The sequence below is a fragment of the Nyctereutes procyonoides genome, unplaced genomic scaffold, assembly GCF_905146905.1.
Source record: "Nyctereutes procyonoides isolate TBG_1078 unplaced genomic scaffold, NYPRO_anot_genome, whole genome shotgun sequence".
Classification (NCBI taxonomy): domain Eukaryota; kingdom Metazoa; phylum Chordata; class Mammalia; order Carnivora; family Canidae; genus Nyctereutes; species Nyctereutes procyonoides.
Window position 1 is genome coordinate 19975422 of NW_026575020.1, and position 20011 is coordinate 19995432.

At 38.1% G+C, this 20011-nt stretch overlaps 1 protein-coding gene across 2 annotated transcripts in view; it reads right to left on the bottom strand.

The window, feature by feature from the left end:
• The window catches only part of AP2B1 (adaptor related protein complex 2 subunit beta 1), a 130419-nt gene that overhangs the window by 57997 nt on the left and 52411 nt on the right, over positions 1 to 20011 (bottom strand). For both annotated transcript variants that reach the window (XM_055320854.1, XM_055320846.1), the window contains exons 12-14: positions 19530 to 19628; positions 11482 to 11741; positions 4463 to 4655 (exon numbers count right to left, since the gene is read on the bottom strand). In XM_055320854.1, the coding sequence (XP_055176829.1) occupies positions 4463 to 4655; positions 11482 to 11741; positions 19530 to 19628 (552 nt within the window). The remainder of the gene's footprint in view (positions 1 to 4462; positions 4656 to 11481; positions 11742 to 19529; positions 19629 to 20011) is intronic.

The window sequence follows — 20011 nt, forward strand, 5'->3', positions numbered from 1 at the left end:
CATTTTTAAAATCTGAAGCTCTGCCTAAATCAATGATTTTCAAAGGTACCTGCCTCCACAATATATAAATAAGAATCAACTAGGAGGCATGGAGGGTATATGTGTGTGTTTTCTTTACATAGCAATATCCACTCTTTTTTTTTTTTTTTGTAAATTTTTTTTTTTTTTTTAAATTTATTTACAATAGTCATACAGAGAGAGAGAGAGGCAGAGACACAGGCAGAGGGAGAAGCAGGCTCCATGCACCGGGAGCCTGACGTGGGATTCGATCCCGGGTCTCCAGGATCGCGCCCTGGGCCAAAGGTAGGCGCCAAACCGCTGCGCCACCCAGGGATCCCTCCCCACTCATTCTTTTTAGTTAAAAAATCACAGCTGTTATGAGTCACTATTATTGATGGAAGAAGGCTGGAGTCTTCAGGTATGTTGTGACAAATAATGATAGAGTAAATAAAGTACTTCCTTAATGACAATTCTGATTCTCAATTCACTAAATCTCAAAATTTTACAACTACAACAATGGAAGAAGGTTAACGAGATCTAAGGGGAGGATCACCAGAATATGAAAAGAGAAGAATAACTTTCACTGGTTAATATGCAAATTTTAAGTCAGAAGTACAGAGGGGCGCCTGGGTGGCTCAGCTGATTAAGTGTCCAACTCTTGGTTTCAGCTCAGGTCATGATCTTAAGGTTTTGAGATTGAGCGCCATGTTGGGCTCCGCACTGAACACGAGCCTACTTGGGATTCTCTCTCTCCCTCTCCCTTTGCCCCTCTGCCTGGCCCTGTGTGCATACTCTCTCTTTTCATATTAAAAAAAAAAAAAAAGAGGAACAGAGAAATAAGTGACAATCTAAAATACAAAAATGACTTTCAATCTCTAATTATGCAAAATGAACAGAGGTAGAAAGAACCCTGGGACTGAGCAATTAAATCTAAATTGGTCAAATTCGACTTTTGGCCAATTTCTGGTAGGCTGGACTACCTAACTGCAAAATACAATAAAAATGTCCTGGGGCAGGGGAATGAACACAGGTAAAGTCAGAGAGGTCTGCTGTGTAGGAGGTACTGAAGCGGCTCATCAGAACATAATTCTTTGGTAGAAATCATTGTCTTGGCCTAGAGTTCAATTTTTAACATCTCTACCTATCTCCATTTGGAACTTCCTTTGGCTCAATGTTCTGAACCTTGGATACAAAATAAAAATAACCCGGGCTATCTTTCCAAAATATCAATGTCTAGGTCCTGTCTCCCAGAAATTCTGTTTAATTGCTCTAGGATTGGGCCTAAACACTGACAATTTTGTTTTGTTTTTAAGATTTATTTATTTGAGAGAGAGAGCGTGAGCATATATAAGCAGAGATAGGGGCATGGGAGAGAATCTCAAGCCAACTCCCTTCTGAGTGTGGAGCCTGACTCAGCTTGATCTCAAGACCTAAGCTGAAACTGAGTCACCCAGGCACCTCGATAATTTTTTTTTTTTTAATTTATGGTACTAATGTGGGACTAACTCTGCAGCTGTAATTGAGAACCCCAAAGCTTAAATAAAAGGTCTGTAGCTGCCATACTTCATTAGCAGCACACCACTGACCCCTATGGGAAGGGTTCTGTTAGCAATAATAAAAGCAGTAGAAATCATAGAGGCCTCACTGTCTGCCCTTCTGAAGTGAACACTAAGGTAATCTCTTTGCCAGGTGAACACATAACTCTAACTCAGGCCAATTTTTTTATCGGGGTCTGGATGAAAAGCTATGACTCCCAGCAACACTATTCTTCTTAGAAAATAAAAGAAGGACCTTTCCTTCTTTAATTATTATCCAAAATAATTTCAGGAGTTTCTTGCTCTCCCTCAATTTGGGGCAGAGGAGGGACTCTCTTTCCAGGAGTGTGCTTACTGCTGAAGTCAAGAGAAAAAGACATCTGGGTTTACCAAAAACTATGGTTCAAGCACCAAACTGAAGTGGTTCATAGTGGTCCCAGAAATGCTATGGCTTTATGCAAAATATGGCCCATGGAGCCAGGAATTTGTTAGAAATGCAGATTCCTTGGTCTCACTACAGACCAACTAAGTCAGAATCTGCTTTATACAAGATCTCTAGGAGATATATAGAATTTATATAGATTTACACTATAGTTTGAGAAACACTGCTGTAAGAAAAATAATCATTCAAGAAACAGCACTATCTATATAGATTAAAAACTTCAAGGACTATTTCCCTCTTTAAATTAGATAATTTACAAAAGAACAATAAAAGCATTTTAAAAACAGCATAGACTACAGCTGCCTTGGAAACTCACCTTCCACACAGATTTAGGCCTTCCTTGTGATGTTCTCTTAAAAGGATCTTATTTCTCTGAGTGAATATATATTTAACCCCATACAGATCCAAAGCAAAAAGAAAAGTTTTTTACTCATTTTTATTTCTGAGATATATTTATATCACAGAATAAGTTGAAAACTGCATGACTTTCTAGGGCTATAACACCAAGTATATACCATTTTGAATCCTGAAGTCAAGAAGTCATAAAATACAGTTACAAAGGAACATTAATGGGCCTAGATAGCAAAGGCTGTAAAATATTTACAAATCCAAATAGAAAAATAATGTACTCCCAACCCCAAAAAGAACATCCTTTATGAAAAAAGAAAGAAAAAGGCCCATGTGTGACTTTGGCTACTACAACCTAAAAATGTGACACTTTTTCTATTTAAAGTAATACCTGTGGGAATCCTAACAGAGGAGTGGATAGCTAAGCAAAATATAAGGAGAAAACTCATGGGTGTTAAGGGCCAGCAATTGCTAATACAAAGCCACACAGAAATACCATGGCTCTTTCCTTCCACGCTAAAGTGGGTCAAGAAGCAAGAGCATAAAATCCTGGGCCAGACAACATTAAAATCTAGGGCCTCTTTCTCCCCTCCATCCTATAAGCTTAAATGTCATTTTTAGGTTCAGAGTGAGTCCATCATATTGTCAGCCGCCAGATAAATTAATAAGTAGGGTTGTTAAGGCATAAACTTGAAGAGAACATATAACATATAACCTGTGGGTGATGTGTCAACAGAACAGGGAGAGTTATTTCAAAGGTTATGTGGGATTTCTGGGAGAATCCATTAATATTTCAGTATTCATTTTTAATCTCCTGAGAGACTCCACAGATTCTTCTGAGTCTACAGGGTGGCTAGACAGCCATGACAATTATATGAGGAAACTATCCTTATATAATTGGTCAACTCCATTCATTAAAGAAATGAGTATGAAAAGCAAATGCTAATATTCCCAAGAAACACAATAAGGAATGTTATTTGCATTTTTATGAGCTGGTGTCTAGAGCTTGGTCAGTGTACAGACTGAAAGCAGTGACTTTCCATTACTAAAAAGCACAACCCAGAGAGAGAGGACTGTAACCCTATTTTCTTAGACCCTCTGCCAGCCAAGAATTAAATGTACCTGTACTGGCTGGCATATATCCCAGACATAATGCTGCTCATAAGGTAGAAAAGAAAATGCTGGTGTGTGTAGCAGAAAGTGAGGCTGTTTAGTTTATGTAATCTCTGAGAACATATATTTTCATATCTATGGCATGTCTTCCAATTTCTGATGTTGGGAAATAAGTTTGTTGGGCATCTTTGGAGAAAAACATGTACAAATGTCTAGCTGAAAGAGCCCCTCTAATTCTACCACAATTAAAAACCTGGTTTGTAGGGAGCCATGTGATGTGACCTATTATTTTTCCAGCCTTCTCTACACAGATGGAAGGTCATCCTTAATATTTCTCATTTATTTTGTACAGCAACAGAAACTAATTTTAGTTCCACTGGTGGCACATATTCACAGATACTCTAGACTTTGGAGCCTTTTATTATTAGAATCCTGGAAGCTAATTAAATTGGAAGTATGGGTGGGAGGAAGAAGGGGGACAAGAAGAACCAATCAAGCAGTACCTCCCAACTGGAATAAAGGTACATTTTTTACACAAATGGCTCAAATGGCTGCCTCAAAACCTTTCAGAATTAGGGCATACACCAATAAAATATAAAAAAGGCAAAGGTTTGAAAGCCTCAAAACAGGATGATCTCTATGAGGTCATTTAAATGCTGTTCAAGGAAAAAAGGAATTATAGGGGCTCTCCAGAGTTAAGAAGCGGGAATAATAATAAGCTCTGGAAAAGATACTAAATATTAAAGAGTGCTGAACAACAGGTGGGCTAAATATCAAGCTTCTGTTTACAGGCAAAACAAAACAATCTCGTACACAACTGCAAACATGCCCCATAAGGATTAATTAATTAATTGACAGTATCAACTAATTCTATGAAGACAAATAATCCTGTCCTTTATCAAAGGACATTGCTCTGCTCATCAAGGAAAGGTCCAATTCTAAAAAGCTGAGTAATTTAAAGCTCTTCAGCATATCAAGAATGAAAAATAACCAAAAGAAAGAATGAAGGAAGAAAAATACTTACCAGACTATCTAGTCCTCCTCCCAAGAGATCCACTGCTCCCATCTGCATTGAGGACACCTGTGGCACATTGACTGGGGGACCAAGGTCAAGGTTTAAGAGATCTCCTAGAAGGTCACCTTGAGAGGGGATAACCTGAGGCTGTTCCAGGTTCGTGGCAGTGGTGGTGCCAACAGGGCTGTCACCTGCATCAGTGCTGCAGTCACACACACAAAGAGGGGAAAAGAAAAAAAGTCACTTTCACCCAGGACATAATAACAAGGCAACAAGTGAATGTCAGATCCAGAAAATAGAGAAGGGAAAAAGAAACACCAAAAAATCCCCACACACTTTATTTTATTCATTTATTTTTTTTAGCAGTGTTATTTTTTTAAAAGATTTTATTTTTAAACAATCTCTACACTCAATGTGGGGCTCAAACTCACAACACTAAGATGAAGGGTTCCATGCTCTACCAATTAAGCCAGTTAGGCACCCCTAAAAAAACTTATTTCATAATCATTTGTTGATGTATATGAAGAGATGATAGCAATTCTTATTTTTATCAAAATAAATAAAAATAAATAGTTGCTACAATGAAAATTAATGTATACTATGTAACCTCATCAGTCAGTCCATTTTAACTGAGTACCTACACTATGACAGAGCACTGTAATGAGAACCCTGGGGCTGTATTTTTTTTTTTTAAGATTTTATTTATTTATTCATGAGAGACAGAGAGAGAGAGAGGCAGGCAGAGACATAGGTAGAGGGAGAAGCAGGCTCCATGCACGGAGCCCGATGTGGGACTTGATCCGGGGACCATGGGATCACACCCTGAGCCGAAGGCAGATGCTCAACCCCTGAGCCACCCAGGCGTCCCTTGGGGCTATATTTTTTTTGGGGGGGGGGCTATGTTTTTAAAAAAGGAAATATATCTCCTGTCCTCAACTTAAACAACAACAAAAAGCAGCATTTACAAGATGACTGCAAAGCATATTCACTGTGTAACAGCAGAAATGAGTACTGTATGAGTGTCTGCATATGGACGGGATATAGATGACAAGCAAAACAAGCCAGGTAGGACTGATTCTAAAAGCTTCTGAGAATGATTTTATGACTAGAGTTTGAAGAATAGCAGTTATGAGGAACTACCTCCCCTAAAGGAAGGGATGGTTTGTGCAAAGGCACAGAAATGAACAATCTGACAGTAGAGGTGGTAAAAAATGATGTTGGCAGGGGCAGGGATTGGGATTAAGATTCTGGGAAACAGAAGATGGGGAGATAAAACTTTGAAAACTAGCCTGAAAAATTAATTTTTTATGATAAGCAATACAGAATCACTTTGATTTGTTGAACAAAGAACTAAAAGTAACATTTCAGAAACATCCCTCTAGCAGCTGTGTCTCAAATGGACTAAAGGTGGAAAAATGAGCATGGAGATCAGAAAAGAGTAATCTCAACTGCTACATAAAAACAAAAAGCAGGATCCCTGGGTGGCTCAGCAGTTTGGCACCTGCCTTCGGCCCAGGGCATGATCCTGGAGTCCCGGGATTGAGTCCCACATCATGCCTGCTTCTCCCTCTCCCTGTGTCTCTGCGTCTCTCTCTGTGTCTCTTGTGAATAAATAAATAAAATCTTTTTAAAAAATAAAATAAGGGATCCCTGGGTGGCGCAGCGGTTTGGCGCCTGCCTTTGGCCCAGGGCGCGATCCTGGAGTCCCGGGATCGAATCCCACGTCGGGCTCCCGGTGCATGGAGCCTGCTTCTCCCTCTGCCTATGACTCTGCCTCTCTTTCTCTCTCTGTGTGTGACTATCATAAATAAATAGAAAAAAAATTAAAAAAAAAAGAAAATCTAAAAATAGTTAAGACTGCTTGTGTAATATTAAATAATTTTTTCTAATTAGGCTGGATAATTTATTGATTTTTTTAACATTTTATTTATTTATTCATGAGAGACACTCAGAGAGAGGCAAAGACACAGGCAAAGGGAGAAGTAGGCTCCCCATGGGGCACCCAATGTGGGACTCAACCCCAAGACCCTGGGATCATGACCTGAGCCAAAGGCAGATGCTCAACCACTGAGCCACCCAGGTGCCCTGTGATTTTTTTTTTTTAAAGTCCTTATCTGTTAGAGATACCAAATAAAGGTAAAATGAGAGGAAGTCTGGGATTTGACTTAAAGTACTCCAGCTCCCTCAAAAAATAAAAAATTGTGGGGGAGATACATGAAACAAGTTTGGCAAAATAGTAAGAACTGCTGAACCTGAGTGAAGAGTAGACAGGAATTTGTTATCCCACTCTATCTTGCATGTTTTCTGAGATTAATATAATACAAAGAAAAAATACTGTAAAAATTCTATTAATGATATTTTCTTGAACATAAAAGAGAGAAAAATGAATAACCAAACTCAGAATAAACAAACAAAAACTAAGAAGCAAAAAGACTGCTGATGCTCCTCACAATGACAGAGGAATCTGAAAGGATGATGGGAAAAACAAATGTCGTGCTCAACTGTTAAATTTCAAGTATGAGACACAAGTGAAGAAATCAAACAGGGCAGCCCGGGTGGCTCAGCAGTTTAGCGCCTGCCTTCAGCCCAGGGTGTGATCCTAGAGACCCGGGATCAAGTCCCATGTTGGGCTCCCTGTATGGAGCCTGCTTCTCCCTCTGCCAGTCTCTGCCTCTCTTTCTCTCTCTCTCTCATGAATAAATAAATAAAATCTTTATTTAAAAAAAAAAAAAGAAGTCAAACAGATAGCCAAGGACAAGGGACTGGCAGTCAGAGTTCGGGAAGAAATCAGACACACAACTCAGGTGAAATCAGCAGAGCACCGTGAGTGTGGCAGGAGGCAGGAGGAGTAGTAGGGGGTCTAGAGTAAGCAGACAGAGATCAAATGTTGGCTCCAAAAATGACCATGTGATCTTGGGCAAGTGACAACTTTTCTGAGACAAAGACTCCTCATCATAAAATGGTAATAACAATGTTACCCAAACACAGGGATCTATTTTAGGCAGGATGAAATGAAAACATGGTATAAAATGGAAAAGCCTTGTAATACATCAGTGGCTGTGCTTAGTAGATCAGACCCAGAAGGGAATACAAAGAGAAGCACAGAGAGAGCAAGCAAGTTCAGAATGAGCCTCGCAGCACATTCAAGATCAATGACTAGAAAGAGAATGAACACAGAACAGCAAAGATTAAAGACAGAATAACAATCTAAGAAAGATGACTTAGGAGCAAAAAGTGTCAAGAAAACCAAGATGAGAAGTATCTAGAGTGGGGGAAGAGGAGCATATACAGCCAAAAATTAATAAAGAAGTCAAAAGAGGGAAGCAATTTCATATGCACCTGCCAAGAAATACATGAAATCTCTATAAAGGATGTTCTCTGAACACGAAATTCTATCATCTCATGACATGTGCCATTTAAGAAGTGTTCTGTCATATTGCTTATCAGGACCTCTACACAGAAGGCAAAAGAAGTAACAGTGCACATATTTTCCTTCCATGAGAAGAAAAACAGAGTTAGATGAAAAGAAGTAAATGATCCTATGGTTTCAACAAGAAGATGGCAAACCATTATGCATTTTTTCTAAATGACAAACACAAGAAAACACGAAAATGTTCTCCATTGTAAACTCCTGGAAATAACTGCCTAATTGTCATCAAAGCAGTATTTTTTAAAAGGTGAGATTTTTCTAAATTAGGCAACTATTTACCCTCACCTCCCTGCTGCCCAGAGCAGCTGACAAGTTTTAGTAAGCAATACCCAACTGAAAAGCACTTTTTGCTTTCCCAAGTAGATATTAAAAGATTTAGTTAAGTAAGCATTTTTAGATCTCTAGAAGAGGCAGAGTAAGGTTTTACAGTCTAGCTGTATTTCATGTCAGAGCCTTATCCCTTCTTAACTGAATGCTGCAGAAGAGAGCTAGGTAATGTCTGTGCTATTACAGATATACCATTTGGAGTAATATATCATCCCCGTTTATTTCAAAGGGAATTTTTATGCATTTGTGTTTCCTTTAAAAAGATAATACAAGCACAATGGACCAAAAAATCCTTTTTTTGTCTAAAAAGGAACCATATAAGGAATTGTGAAGGTAACAAATTAAAGACTATTAATCAGATAAAGATCTTATGTAAGAGATTGTTTCTTTTTTCTTTTTTAAAAATTTATTTAATTATTTATTCATGAGTGAGACAGAGAGAGGGAGAGACACAGGCAGAGGGAGAAGCAGGCTCCATGCAGAGAGCCTGGCATGGGACTCGATCCTGGGTCTCCAGGATCACACCCTGGGCTGCAGGCGGCGCTAAACCGCTGTGCCACCAGGGCTGACCCTGTTTCTTTTTCTAGTATAAATATTGGTTCTTTCCTTATGTTCAAGAAAGCGTTGTTTTTATTTGTTGATTTTTTTTCACTTCCCCTCCCAAGGGTCAAAAGCTATCAATATTGTGATATTACTTATCACAAGTAATCTAAATGGCATATAAATATGGTTATGGAGCCAAGTTAAAAAGAAAATCCCTATTTATTACCCAAACTTAACAGACTAGGAGGTGGTGTACTTATTAGTCAAATGGTCATATCTAGGTTAAATACATATGCCTACAAGAGAAACATCCTACTGTTACAAGGTCTAATCCTTATGAAGCCACAACTTCCTTTGAGTAAAAATCACAGCATCTGCACTAAAACCAGATTCAACTCATGTGAAGGCTAATGAATATCAATAAACATTTGCTTGGATGTTGCCCTTTCCTCTTTAAATAAGTCCTTTCTCTTCCTTTTTTCGATGAGCCTGACTATAGGCTTATCAATTTTATTGATCTTTTCAGAGAACCAGCTCCTAGTTTCCTTAATCTATTGTTATTTTTTTTTTGTCTCTATTTCATTTATTTTTGCTCTAATCTTTATTATTTCCTTCCTTCTACTGGCTTTGTGATTTGTTTTTTTTCTACTTGCTTTAGGTATAAGGTGAGGTTGGGATTTTATTTATTTCCTAAATTGGCCTCAGGAAGGTACTGCTATAATCTTCCCTCTTAGAACAGCACTGCTGCATCTCAACTCTGTTTAAATGTTCTAATCAAAAAAACGAGTGACTGAATGGATTAAAAAAAAACAAGAGCCGGGCAGCCCTGGTGGCGCAGTGGTTTAGCGCCGCCTGCAGCCCAGGGCGTGATCCTGGAGACCTGGGTCGAGTCCCGCATCAGGCTCCCTGCATGGTGCCTGCTTCTCCTTCTGCCTGTGTCTCTGCCTCTCTCTCTCTAGCTGTGTCTCTATGAATAAATAAATAAAATCTTAAAAAACAAAACAAAACAAAACAAAACAACAAGAGCCAGGCAGCCCAGGTGGCTCAGCAGTTTAGTACCACCCTTGGCCCAGGGCCTGATCCTGGAGACCAGGGATCGAGTCCCACGTCAGGCTCCCTGCATGGAGCCTGCTTCTCCTCCCTCTGCCACTCTCGTTCTCTCTGTGTATCTCTCATTAATAAATAAATAAAATCTTAAAAAAAAAAACAAAAAACAAGAGCCAAATATACTCTCCCCACAAGAGACTCACTTCAGACCTAAAGACACATGCAGACTGAAAATAGAGTGGAAAAACATTTACCATGCAAATGGAAGCAAAAAAAGAAAGATAGGGTAGTAATATTTATACTGGACCAAACAGACTTTAAAACAAAGACTATAACAAAAAACAAAGATGGATACCACCTAATGGGAGGAAATAATCCAACAAGAGAATATAACAATTATAAATATCCATGTACCCAATATGGGAGTGCCTAAATACATAAAGCCACTATTATTAGACATTAAGGAAGAAATTGACAGTAGTTCAATAACAGCAGGGGACAAGACCCTACTTACATCATGGATATATCTCCCACACAGAAGACCAACAAGAAGCAGTGGCTTTGAATGACATGCAGGAGCAGATGCTTTTTTAACAGATATATTCAAAACATTCATTCAAAAACAGCAGAATACACATTTCTGCGTGTATCCCAAGTGCACATGCAACATTCTCCAAAACAGACCACGTGTTAGGTCCCAAAACAAATCTCATAAATTCAAAAAGACTGAAATCATATCATGCATCTTTTTTGACCACAATGTTATAAAACTAGCAATCAATCACAATAAATAATCTGGAGGGAACATAAATTCACAGAGGCTAAATATGCTCCTAAACAATGAATGAGTCAACCAAGAAATCAAAGAAGAAATTAAAAAAAAAATACATAGAGGCAAATGAAAATGAAAACACAACTGTCCCAAATCTTTGGGATGCAGCAAAAGCTGTTCTAAGAGGAAGGTAACAGCAACATAGGCCTACCTCAGGAAGCAAGAAACCTAATCTTATCCCTTAAGGAGCTAGAAAAAAAAAACAAAGCCCAAAGCCAGTAGAAGGAATGAATCTAGGCTGCTTTTATAAAACAATCCTGCAAATGTTATTTCATTATCAGCTTTACAGCATAAAATAAGTATCTGCTAACTTTATCCATACACTTCAACCAAAGTTATGCTAAAGGTAGGGGAGCTCAGGTGGTTCTGTCAGTTAAACAGCCGCCTTCAGCTCAGGTTATGATCCATGTTGGGCTCCCTGCTCAGCAGGGAGTCTGGTTCTCCCTTTGCACCAACCCTCCCCACTCCTGTTCTCTTGCTCTCAAATAAATAAAATCTGAAAGGAAAAAAAGAAAAGAAAGCTAAAGGTACATATAGGCTTTCTTCCAAATTTTCAGCCCTGACAAGATTTCCAGTGCCATCTGCAGACTTAAGCAAGTTTCAAACTTACTAGTTTAGAAGTTTTCACCATTTTCTAAAGCCATTATCTTATCTACTCCCAGTTTAGAACACACAGAGGCCTTTCACCTATTATGTTTGTGGTCACTGGTCTTCAGATGGAGCCCCCAGGGCAGTGTAACAGGTTTGCAAAATGCACAGCAAGTTCTTTTCTAGACTATAAAAGCATGAGGAAAACCAACTCTGTTCTAAACAGTTACTTCTCACTCAAAATCTAGTTCATCTGCTTACCTCCCATGATGTATTGGCAAGTGTTTACGATGGATTCCATGACTTCCTTCCACAAAAGCATTAGGAGGCTTATGGTATACTGAAGCCAAAGATCCAATGTGGCAGATGAGCTCATCCAGCAAAGTTGGCTCAATAAGATCTGTTTCCTCAGAAATCAGTGGCTTCTCAGACAAGACTACTTCTTTGGCTGTGACAGGGTCCGTTGAGAGAAGGCGCCAATAAATATAGCCCCGGTCTCGAAGGTCAGGATTATCAGAATCCTAATGAAAGGCAAGGGCAAGAAGGTTTAAATGGAACTTTTCTCCATACAGAAAACCAACCTGCTAGATTTATTATCAAGGCAATGCTGTAGTGATTTATAAAGAGTTGGCTATTAAGATATTTAAACTCAACATAGTTTTAACACATTCATAATTCTATAATCTTTAGTGTTTCAAAGAGTTTAAATTGAAAGGTTAGTCCTATGACTGAAATTCAAGGAACATTGGGAAAAGGAAAATAGAAATTTAATCAGGCAGAAATTTACTCCCTGAGATGGCCTCAGAACACAAAAATAATATTTTTTAACTGCTATAAATATTAGGATTATTCATAAAATATACCTTACAAATATTTTACCCATACCTTCTTTTTTCATTCAAATATTTATTAAGTATCTCCTATGGAGATACTGTCTAGGCCCTGAAAATTAAGAGATAATGGGCAGCCCGGGTGGCTCAGCGGTTTAGCGCCTGCCTTCGGCCCAGGGTATGATCCAGGAGACCCAGGATGGAGTCCCGCGTTGGGCTCCCTGCGTGGGGCCTGCTTCTCCCTCTGCCTGTGTCTCTGCCTCTCTATCTTTCTCTCTCTCTCATGAATAAATGAATAAAATCTTAAGAAAAGAAAGAAGAAAGAGAAGAAAGAAAGAAAGAAAGAAAGAAAGAAAGAAAGAAAGAAAGAAAAGAAAAGAAAAGAAAAAGAAAAAGAAGGAAGGGAAAAGAAAGAAAAGAAAGAAAATTAAGAGATAATAACAGAGAGTACCTGACTTTAATAAGCGCAGAGTACTAATTATTACAATATAGTATGAGAGGTAGTAGTATTTAAAATAATAAAAAATTGTCAAAGATAACAACAGAACTAAGTGCTTCCCAAAGGGATGACATTTGGCCGGGGCGGGGGGGGGGGGTAGGGGAAAGAAGGAGAGAATCTTTTTAAGATTTTATTATTAGAGAGAGATGGAGAGAATGCACACGCAAGGGGAGGGGGGCAGAAGGAGAGAGATAAGCAGGCTCCCCGCTGAGTGGGGAGCTGGATGCAGGACTCAATCCCAGGACCCTGAGATCATGACTTGAGCTATGGTTAGACACTTAACCAACTGAGCCACCCAGGCGCCCCCGCAAAGGGATGACATTTTAATCTAGTGGTCTTGTTTTATCTGTGGTAGTTTTAAAATAATTTTATATACTTATGACAAAAAAAATTATCAATGCCATATCACAATTAGAGGTTTGTAACATAAAAATAAGTCTCTGAGGCACCTGGCTAGCTCAGTTAGTGGAGTTAACAACTCTTGATCTTAGGGGTCATGAGTTCAAGTCCCATGCTGGGTGTACAAATAAAATCTTAAAAAAATTTTAATTAAAAAAATAAAAATACAGGGACACCTGGGTGGCTCAGTGGTTGGGCACCTGCCTTTGGCTCAGGTTGTGATCCTGGGATCCAGGACTGAGTACCGCATCAGGCTCCCTGTGAGGAGCCTGCTTCTCTCTGTGTATGTCTCTGCTTCTCTCTCTCTGTGTCTCTCATGAATAAATAAATATTTACATCCTTTCTCCATTTTAACTCTCCACCCCCAACATAGCCATATTAACAGTGTGGTATGCATCCTTCCAGAATGCTCCTAAGCACACATATATTCATTTTATATAAAACCAGTTTCACATTATATATACTGCTCTGCAAGGTGCTTTCTACATTCACATGTATACCTGCAAATTTCTCCTCTTTGTACAGCCCTGCATCATTATGGACTAGTGTCCTATTGAAGAGCATTTAGATGCTGCCTCTTTCTCCTTCCTTCCTGCCATTCATTCATTCATATGATTATAAAGTGGCAATAAATATCCTGGTATCTACCTCTCAGAGTATATGTATATGGTAGCATGTATGCCCAAGCTGTTCCAATACTACAACAGTAAGCCCTGTTTCAGTATCTGTATTAAAACACACATACAAAAATATTTTCTTTAAAACTGGTCCAATTTGAGGGCTTCCATGTGAGTTTCTAAACGGGCAGATGAACTTGTTCGTGATTTAAAACACATAAGGAAATTAGTGTTCAGCTTAATACTAGCAGTGAATCTGATGGTTTTGAATACATGGTTTTAAATGGTTTTTCTTAGTCATATATTGTTTAATTTGCATCTGCAGTAGATTACTGCTTACAAACAAAAAAGCATTAGAAATGCCAAGATATGGGAAGTTAGTGAATAAAATTATCAAAATGGTAAACATAATCTAAAATAATCTTTATCACATAAACTGCATCATTATAATAGAAGTGCATATATATACGTATTACATACCATATCAAAATGTTTGTAGTATTTGAAATGTCAGGGTTAAAAAAAGGAAACAGTGATCTAGTGTCCCATTTACATGATTTTGTTTTTGTTTTTGAGGAGTTGGGTAATTTGTTTCTAAATAGCAGCCTGAAACCTCACTTAGATTTTCATTTGGAAACAAAGCTTGAACATTATAGAACATAAATAAACTGATTTTATAAGAGAGTTGAATATGAATTTTCCAAAATAAAAGGCCAGGAAAGGAATCCCCACCCCAGCTTTTGTTGATACATAAATTAAGAATTAAATCTTAAAAAATAAAAAATAAAATAAAATAAATAAAAATAAAAATTAAATCTTAACTTATATATTCAATCCCCAGAGCACACCATTTGAAATTTGTAGACTATGCTTTTTATTATACAATTAAAATGAATATTGCACATCACTTGACTGGAAAAATTTAGTCTCCCATCTTTACAGATTAGTAACATTGTTGAGGTATTTAACTTTGTAATACAATTTAATAATATACTTATTAAAAATTTGAGTCCCATCCCCCCACAAATTCAAAACACTGCAACAGGGCAAAATGCTGCATATGGAATCACTGGACTAAATGGTATATATGTTAGGGGTGCCTAGGTGGCTCAGTCAGTTGAGTCTGACCCTTTTTAAGATTTTATTTATCTGAGAGTGAGGGAGCGAGCTGAGGGGGGGGTGGTGGGAGGTAGAGGGGTATGGGGAGAGGCAGAAGGAGAAGCAGACTCACCAGTGAGCAGGAAGCATGATGCAGGGCCCCATCCCAGGACTCCAAGATCATGACTGAGCCAAAGGCAGACACTTAACCAACTGAGCCACCCAGGTGCCCCAGTTAAGTCTGACTCTTGATTTTCATTTAGGTCATGATCTTAGGGTCTTGAGACTGAGCTTCATGTAGGGCTCTGCACTGGGCATGGAGACTGCTTGAGATTCTCTCCCTCCATCTCCCTCAGCCTCCCTTCCCTCACACACTCAGGCTCTCTCTAAAAAAAAGTTAAATAAATAAATAGTAAAGGATATACATACTGCAAATCTTAATAGACTTTAAAAATATAGCCCTGGGGCAGCCCCAGTGGCGCAGCAGTTTAGCACTGCCTGCAGCCCAGGGCGTGATCCTGGAGACCCGCGATGGAGTCCCACGTCAGGCTCCCTGCGTGGAGCCCGCTTCTCCCTCTGCCTGTGTCTCTGCCCCTCTCTCTCTTTCTCTGTGTCTCTATGAATAAATAAATAAAATCTTTAAAAATATATATATAGTCCTGTAAGAAATGATTATCAATTTTCTAAGACCTGAAGTTAAAAACAGGTAAGATCTCCACTGTTTGAACACTGCTGTTCTGAGAGCTGACTTGTTAGGCCTACTATAAGCTGGCCTTCACTGCCTCACTCTTCACCTGGAGCCACAAGAAATCAGTCCTAGTCAAGACTTGGAACACGAAAACAGAAACCTTTTATGATTTTAGGGTGCCATTATGTGTTTAGTGACTCAGAAAATTTGGTTTTGAATCTGCTTTTCCGCTAGCCCCATAGTTCCTTGCCAGGATCTGGAAAAGTAGTACATTTCTAAAAATTTGAGGGCTTCCAAAACAATTCTTACCAGGCAAACTCTATAACAGTAATTCTTAAACTAGACTTTGCATCAACATTATAGCACACCAGGGAAGCCACTCAGTGAGAGATTCCAGGGCCGTATCACAGATTTTCATTCATTATATCAAGAGCAGGCCCAGGAATTTATACTTCCAACCAACAAGCAGCACAGGTGATTTTGATGATGATGGTTTCTAGTTTACAGATAGAGAAGTCTTCATCTTATTTTTTCTTTCATATATTATAATAGGCTAATTATTAAAGTCTGGACACTTCTGTGTATATTAACTAATTCCTAACTACCAAAGCAAAGAAGACAAATCTTTAAAATGAAGCCTTGGATTCAAAGGTTCATTTTATTTTCCTCTAATAATATTTCTTTTTTTTTTTTTTTTTTTTTTTTTTTTTAATTTTTATTTACTTAGGATAGTCACAGAGAGAGAGAGAGGCAGAGACACAGGCAGAGGGAGAAGCAGGCTCCATGCACCAGGAGCCCGACATGGGATTTGATCCCAGGTCTCCAGGATCACGCCCTGGGTCAAAGGCAGGCGCCAAACCGCTGCGCCACCCAGGGATCCCTATTTTCCTCTAATAATATTTCTAATTATATCACCAGTTTATTTAAAATTAGAAGAATATTTTACACAGTTCACTGAATTCTCAGTACAGTTAAAAAATAGTATTAATTAACTCAACTGTAGAGATGGGAAAGGAACAGTATTAAAAAGAAATTTGCTCAATCATGTCCTGAACCTGAGATGTGGCAGAAACAGAACCCTATCAGCCAATTCAAATTAATACAACTTAGCATATCACACTGCCCTCAATTTAAATTGGTACCAGTCATAAGTATTAGGTTCTTATTTCACAAACTTGAAGGGGGCAAAAAGAGAAAAAACTTCATGGAAATTATATATAATATATAAATATATATACAAAATATGCAAGCACAATATATAAATGTGCTTGTTCTTTTATGCTCCTCAGATCTCATTAGCTGGATAAAAACAGCAGGGCTAGGGAAATTGCTTAATAAGTATTCATAATCAAATATGAAATAATCATCCACAATGATCTTAAAACTACTAAGTTTATTTGTATGTACTGATTTATGCACAAGAGTGCTTTAAATAGAGAAAGCAGGGAATGTGTAGTCTCAAAGTCATCCCTGACTTTCACATTAGAGAAGCAGCACAGCATAGTAGATAGGGACAAAGACACTGAAGCCAGGCTTCCTGGGTTTGAGTCCTAGCTCTGACCCATACTAATTGGGCCTATGTCTCAGATTTCTCATCTACAAAATAGGAATAATACAACAGTAGAAACCCTTATTGAAATTAAGTTATTATGTAAAGTGCTTACTAGAATGCCTGGTATACAGTAAGCATAATACAAATAGTTATCATTAAAGATTCTATACTATTCTATACAAAAAGTCTAGAATTGGGAATATCTGATGGTTTACTTATATCCTCCCCTGTCCTAGAAAAGAACTTAGTCAAAGTTTACAAAAATGCATTGAAGGCTTGAGAGCCTAAATCAAACTAAAAACAGAAAAATGCATGCCACAAGAACTACACTTTTTCTACAGGAGATCCTTAAATTTGATTCTAAGGTTTCCAACTGATACAAACAAGAAATCTGGTCAGGTAAGCCATTCAGATGGGCAGTTAACTACATATTAATGCTTAGGAGAATCCAAAACTGGTTAGGAATTTGTTTGATGGGACTTCATAAAGAAAAAAACATAATGGAATAACAAATGACTGACAACAGATTCAAAGAGGATAGTTTCTCATGACAATCCTTAATACAAGATGATATAATTTAGTAAATGCAATTCTCTTGAGGGTCAGGTACAATGAGTCTAGATAGCCAGCCCTGGCTGAATTAGGCTTGATTCAGTGGTGAATTTCAACTATCAGTAAGAATAGAGAGTCCTTGTATCATTTAATCAATCCTCCCTAAATACTTTATCTCAGGCAAGTTTTGGTAAATACCAGGAGATGGTAAGATTGAGTTTGAACTCTAACAAGAATCCAAAATACAGCTCTCTTATGATGCCTTTTAAATACAGATCCATAAGCCTTAAATAGGAGATGGAGACAGGGTTGAGAACTTGTGAATACAATGGAACCTACCAAGGACACTTGCTTGATTATAAGCCTATCCCTATCTAGAGATGAGCAGAGAGAACATAGCCCAAATTCTTTTTAGAAAACTTGCTTTAAGAGAAAGAAAAGAAAAAAAAAAAGAAAAGAAAGAAAGAAAACTTGTTTTAAGGACACCTGGGTGGCTCAGTGGTTGAATGTCTGTCTGCCTTTGGGTCCTGGGATTGAGTCCTGCATCGGGCTCACCACAGGGAGCCTGCTTCTCCCTCTGCCTATGTCTCTGCCTCTCTGTGTCGCTCATGAATAAATAAATAAAATCTTTAAAAAGGGGTGGGGAGGGGAACGTAAGACGCTGGGGTGGCTCAGCAGTTGAGCATCTGCCTTCATTTCAGGGCGTTATCCTGAGTCTGGGATCGAGTCCTGCATTGGGCTCCCTGCAAGGAGTCTGCTTCTCCCTCTGTGTCTCTGCCTCTGTGTGTCCCTCATGAATAAATAAAATCTTTAATAAATAGATAAATAAAACTTGTTTTAAATACATCTTAACACAGATACAAACGAGTGATCAAGGGTCTAGACTGGGAAGTCTACAATCCTCATTTTAAAAACAAGTAATATTAAATAACCACTGCCTTGATAGTTCCAGAAACTGCTTCGCTTCAGGCAAAGGAAGACTTAAGTAGAAAAGGGAAGTTAAAAAAAAATACATTTTGGGGAGCCTGGGTGGCTCAGTTGGTTTAAGCAGCTGCCTTTGGCTTGAATCATGATCTCAGGGTCCTGGGATCAAGCCTTGCATCAGGCTCCCTGCTCAATGGGTAGCCTATTTCTCCCTTTCTACCACTTGTCTCTCTCATGCTCACTCTCTCAAATAAATAAATAAAACTTTAAAAGACAAAACAACAACAAAAAACACATCAAAGGACTCTTACAAATAAATTTTAAAAGATGTAAAATCAGTAATAGGAAAGATGACAGGTCAGAACTAGGCACAGTACTGTGAAAAGATTTTAAATTTGATAAAATACCACTATAAAGAGACAAATAAGAAAAAATGGTAAACTGAAGATCTGAATCAGATTCATGTGTAGACACACACCTGAACTTTCAATGGCCTGCTATAGCCAGCCTGTTCAGAAATTCAATTAAGAACATAACCAAATTAAAAAAAATAAATTATGAAGAATCGATGATTACTATTCTAGTTACATTAGATAAAATAACTATTTTCATCTCTGTGGATCTAAAACAGTGACCTGATCCTTTTGGCCGGCTGCCACATTCCAGAAATCAGAACTCATCCTAGGAAGGACCAAAAACATTCAATGATTAAGGAGGCAGCATAAGCATTTTAAAATTATTTCAAGAGACAGGCTATCAACTCAAGGCACTTACTAGCATTACATGGTGCTTTCATTTCAAAGCTGGAATTAAGTCACCCAGAAGAAGTGAGACTCAAGTGAGTCACCCAATACTGTAAGACTCAATGTCATTTTCATCATTTTCACATAGGTTCTTGACTAATAGTAAAAAAAAAAAAAAAAAAAAAAATCTAATTTTCATGAATAATCATAAAAATGAGTCAGTCAATTCACTTAAAAGCCATAGAACCAGCTATAATTCAGTGGTATAAGAGACACTTTGTATATTTTAACAGGATTTAAAGACTGTACCCAATTAAAACCTCCCCGAATGAATTTTCTTAGAGTTTCATAATTTCCTAAATATAAAACCAGACAAATCAAACCCATGCTTTTTCTAGATTTCATACCTGTGTTGCCAAACTCAACACTTGCTGTACCAGCTCCTGTGTTTCTGATGGTTTTTTGAGAAACAGCTTCACTATGGCAGTAAGCAGAGTGAGCTGCACCTAAGGGGAGGACACAATTTAACAAAGATAAAATGAAAGGCATTTACATTATTCCCTACCATCATTTCCAAAGCAGTGCTTACCCATTTATGAATTACTATGGGGGCTTTCTGATTTTGATGAAGAGATTAAGGCTAAAACTCAACCATTATCAAAAAGAGTAAGTTAAAGGTATTCATCAACTAAACACTCACTAGCCGCTTATCCCCAAATTGTGTTGTTGGTGTCAAAAATTGCTTATTATTTATTAAATCCTTTATTATATAATTCTATCAAAAGATACAAATTTGAGAATTAGGAAATTACCTGTCATACTAGGCCAAGAGCCAAAAAACAGTAAAATTGTACCAGATCACAGCTAATTAAGAGTGGGCTGCTGAATC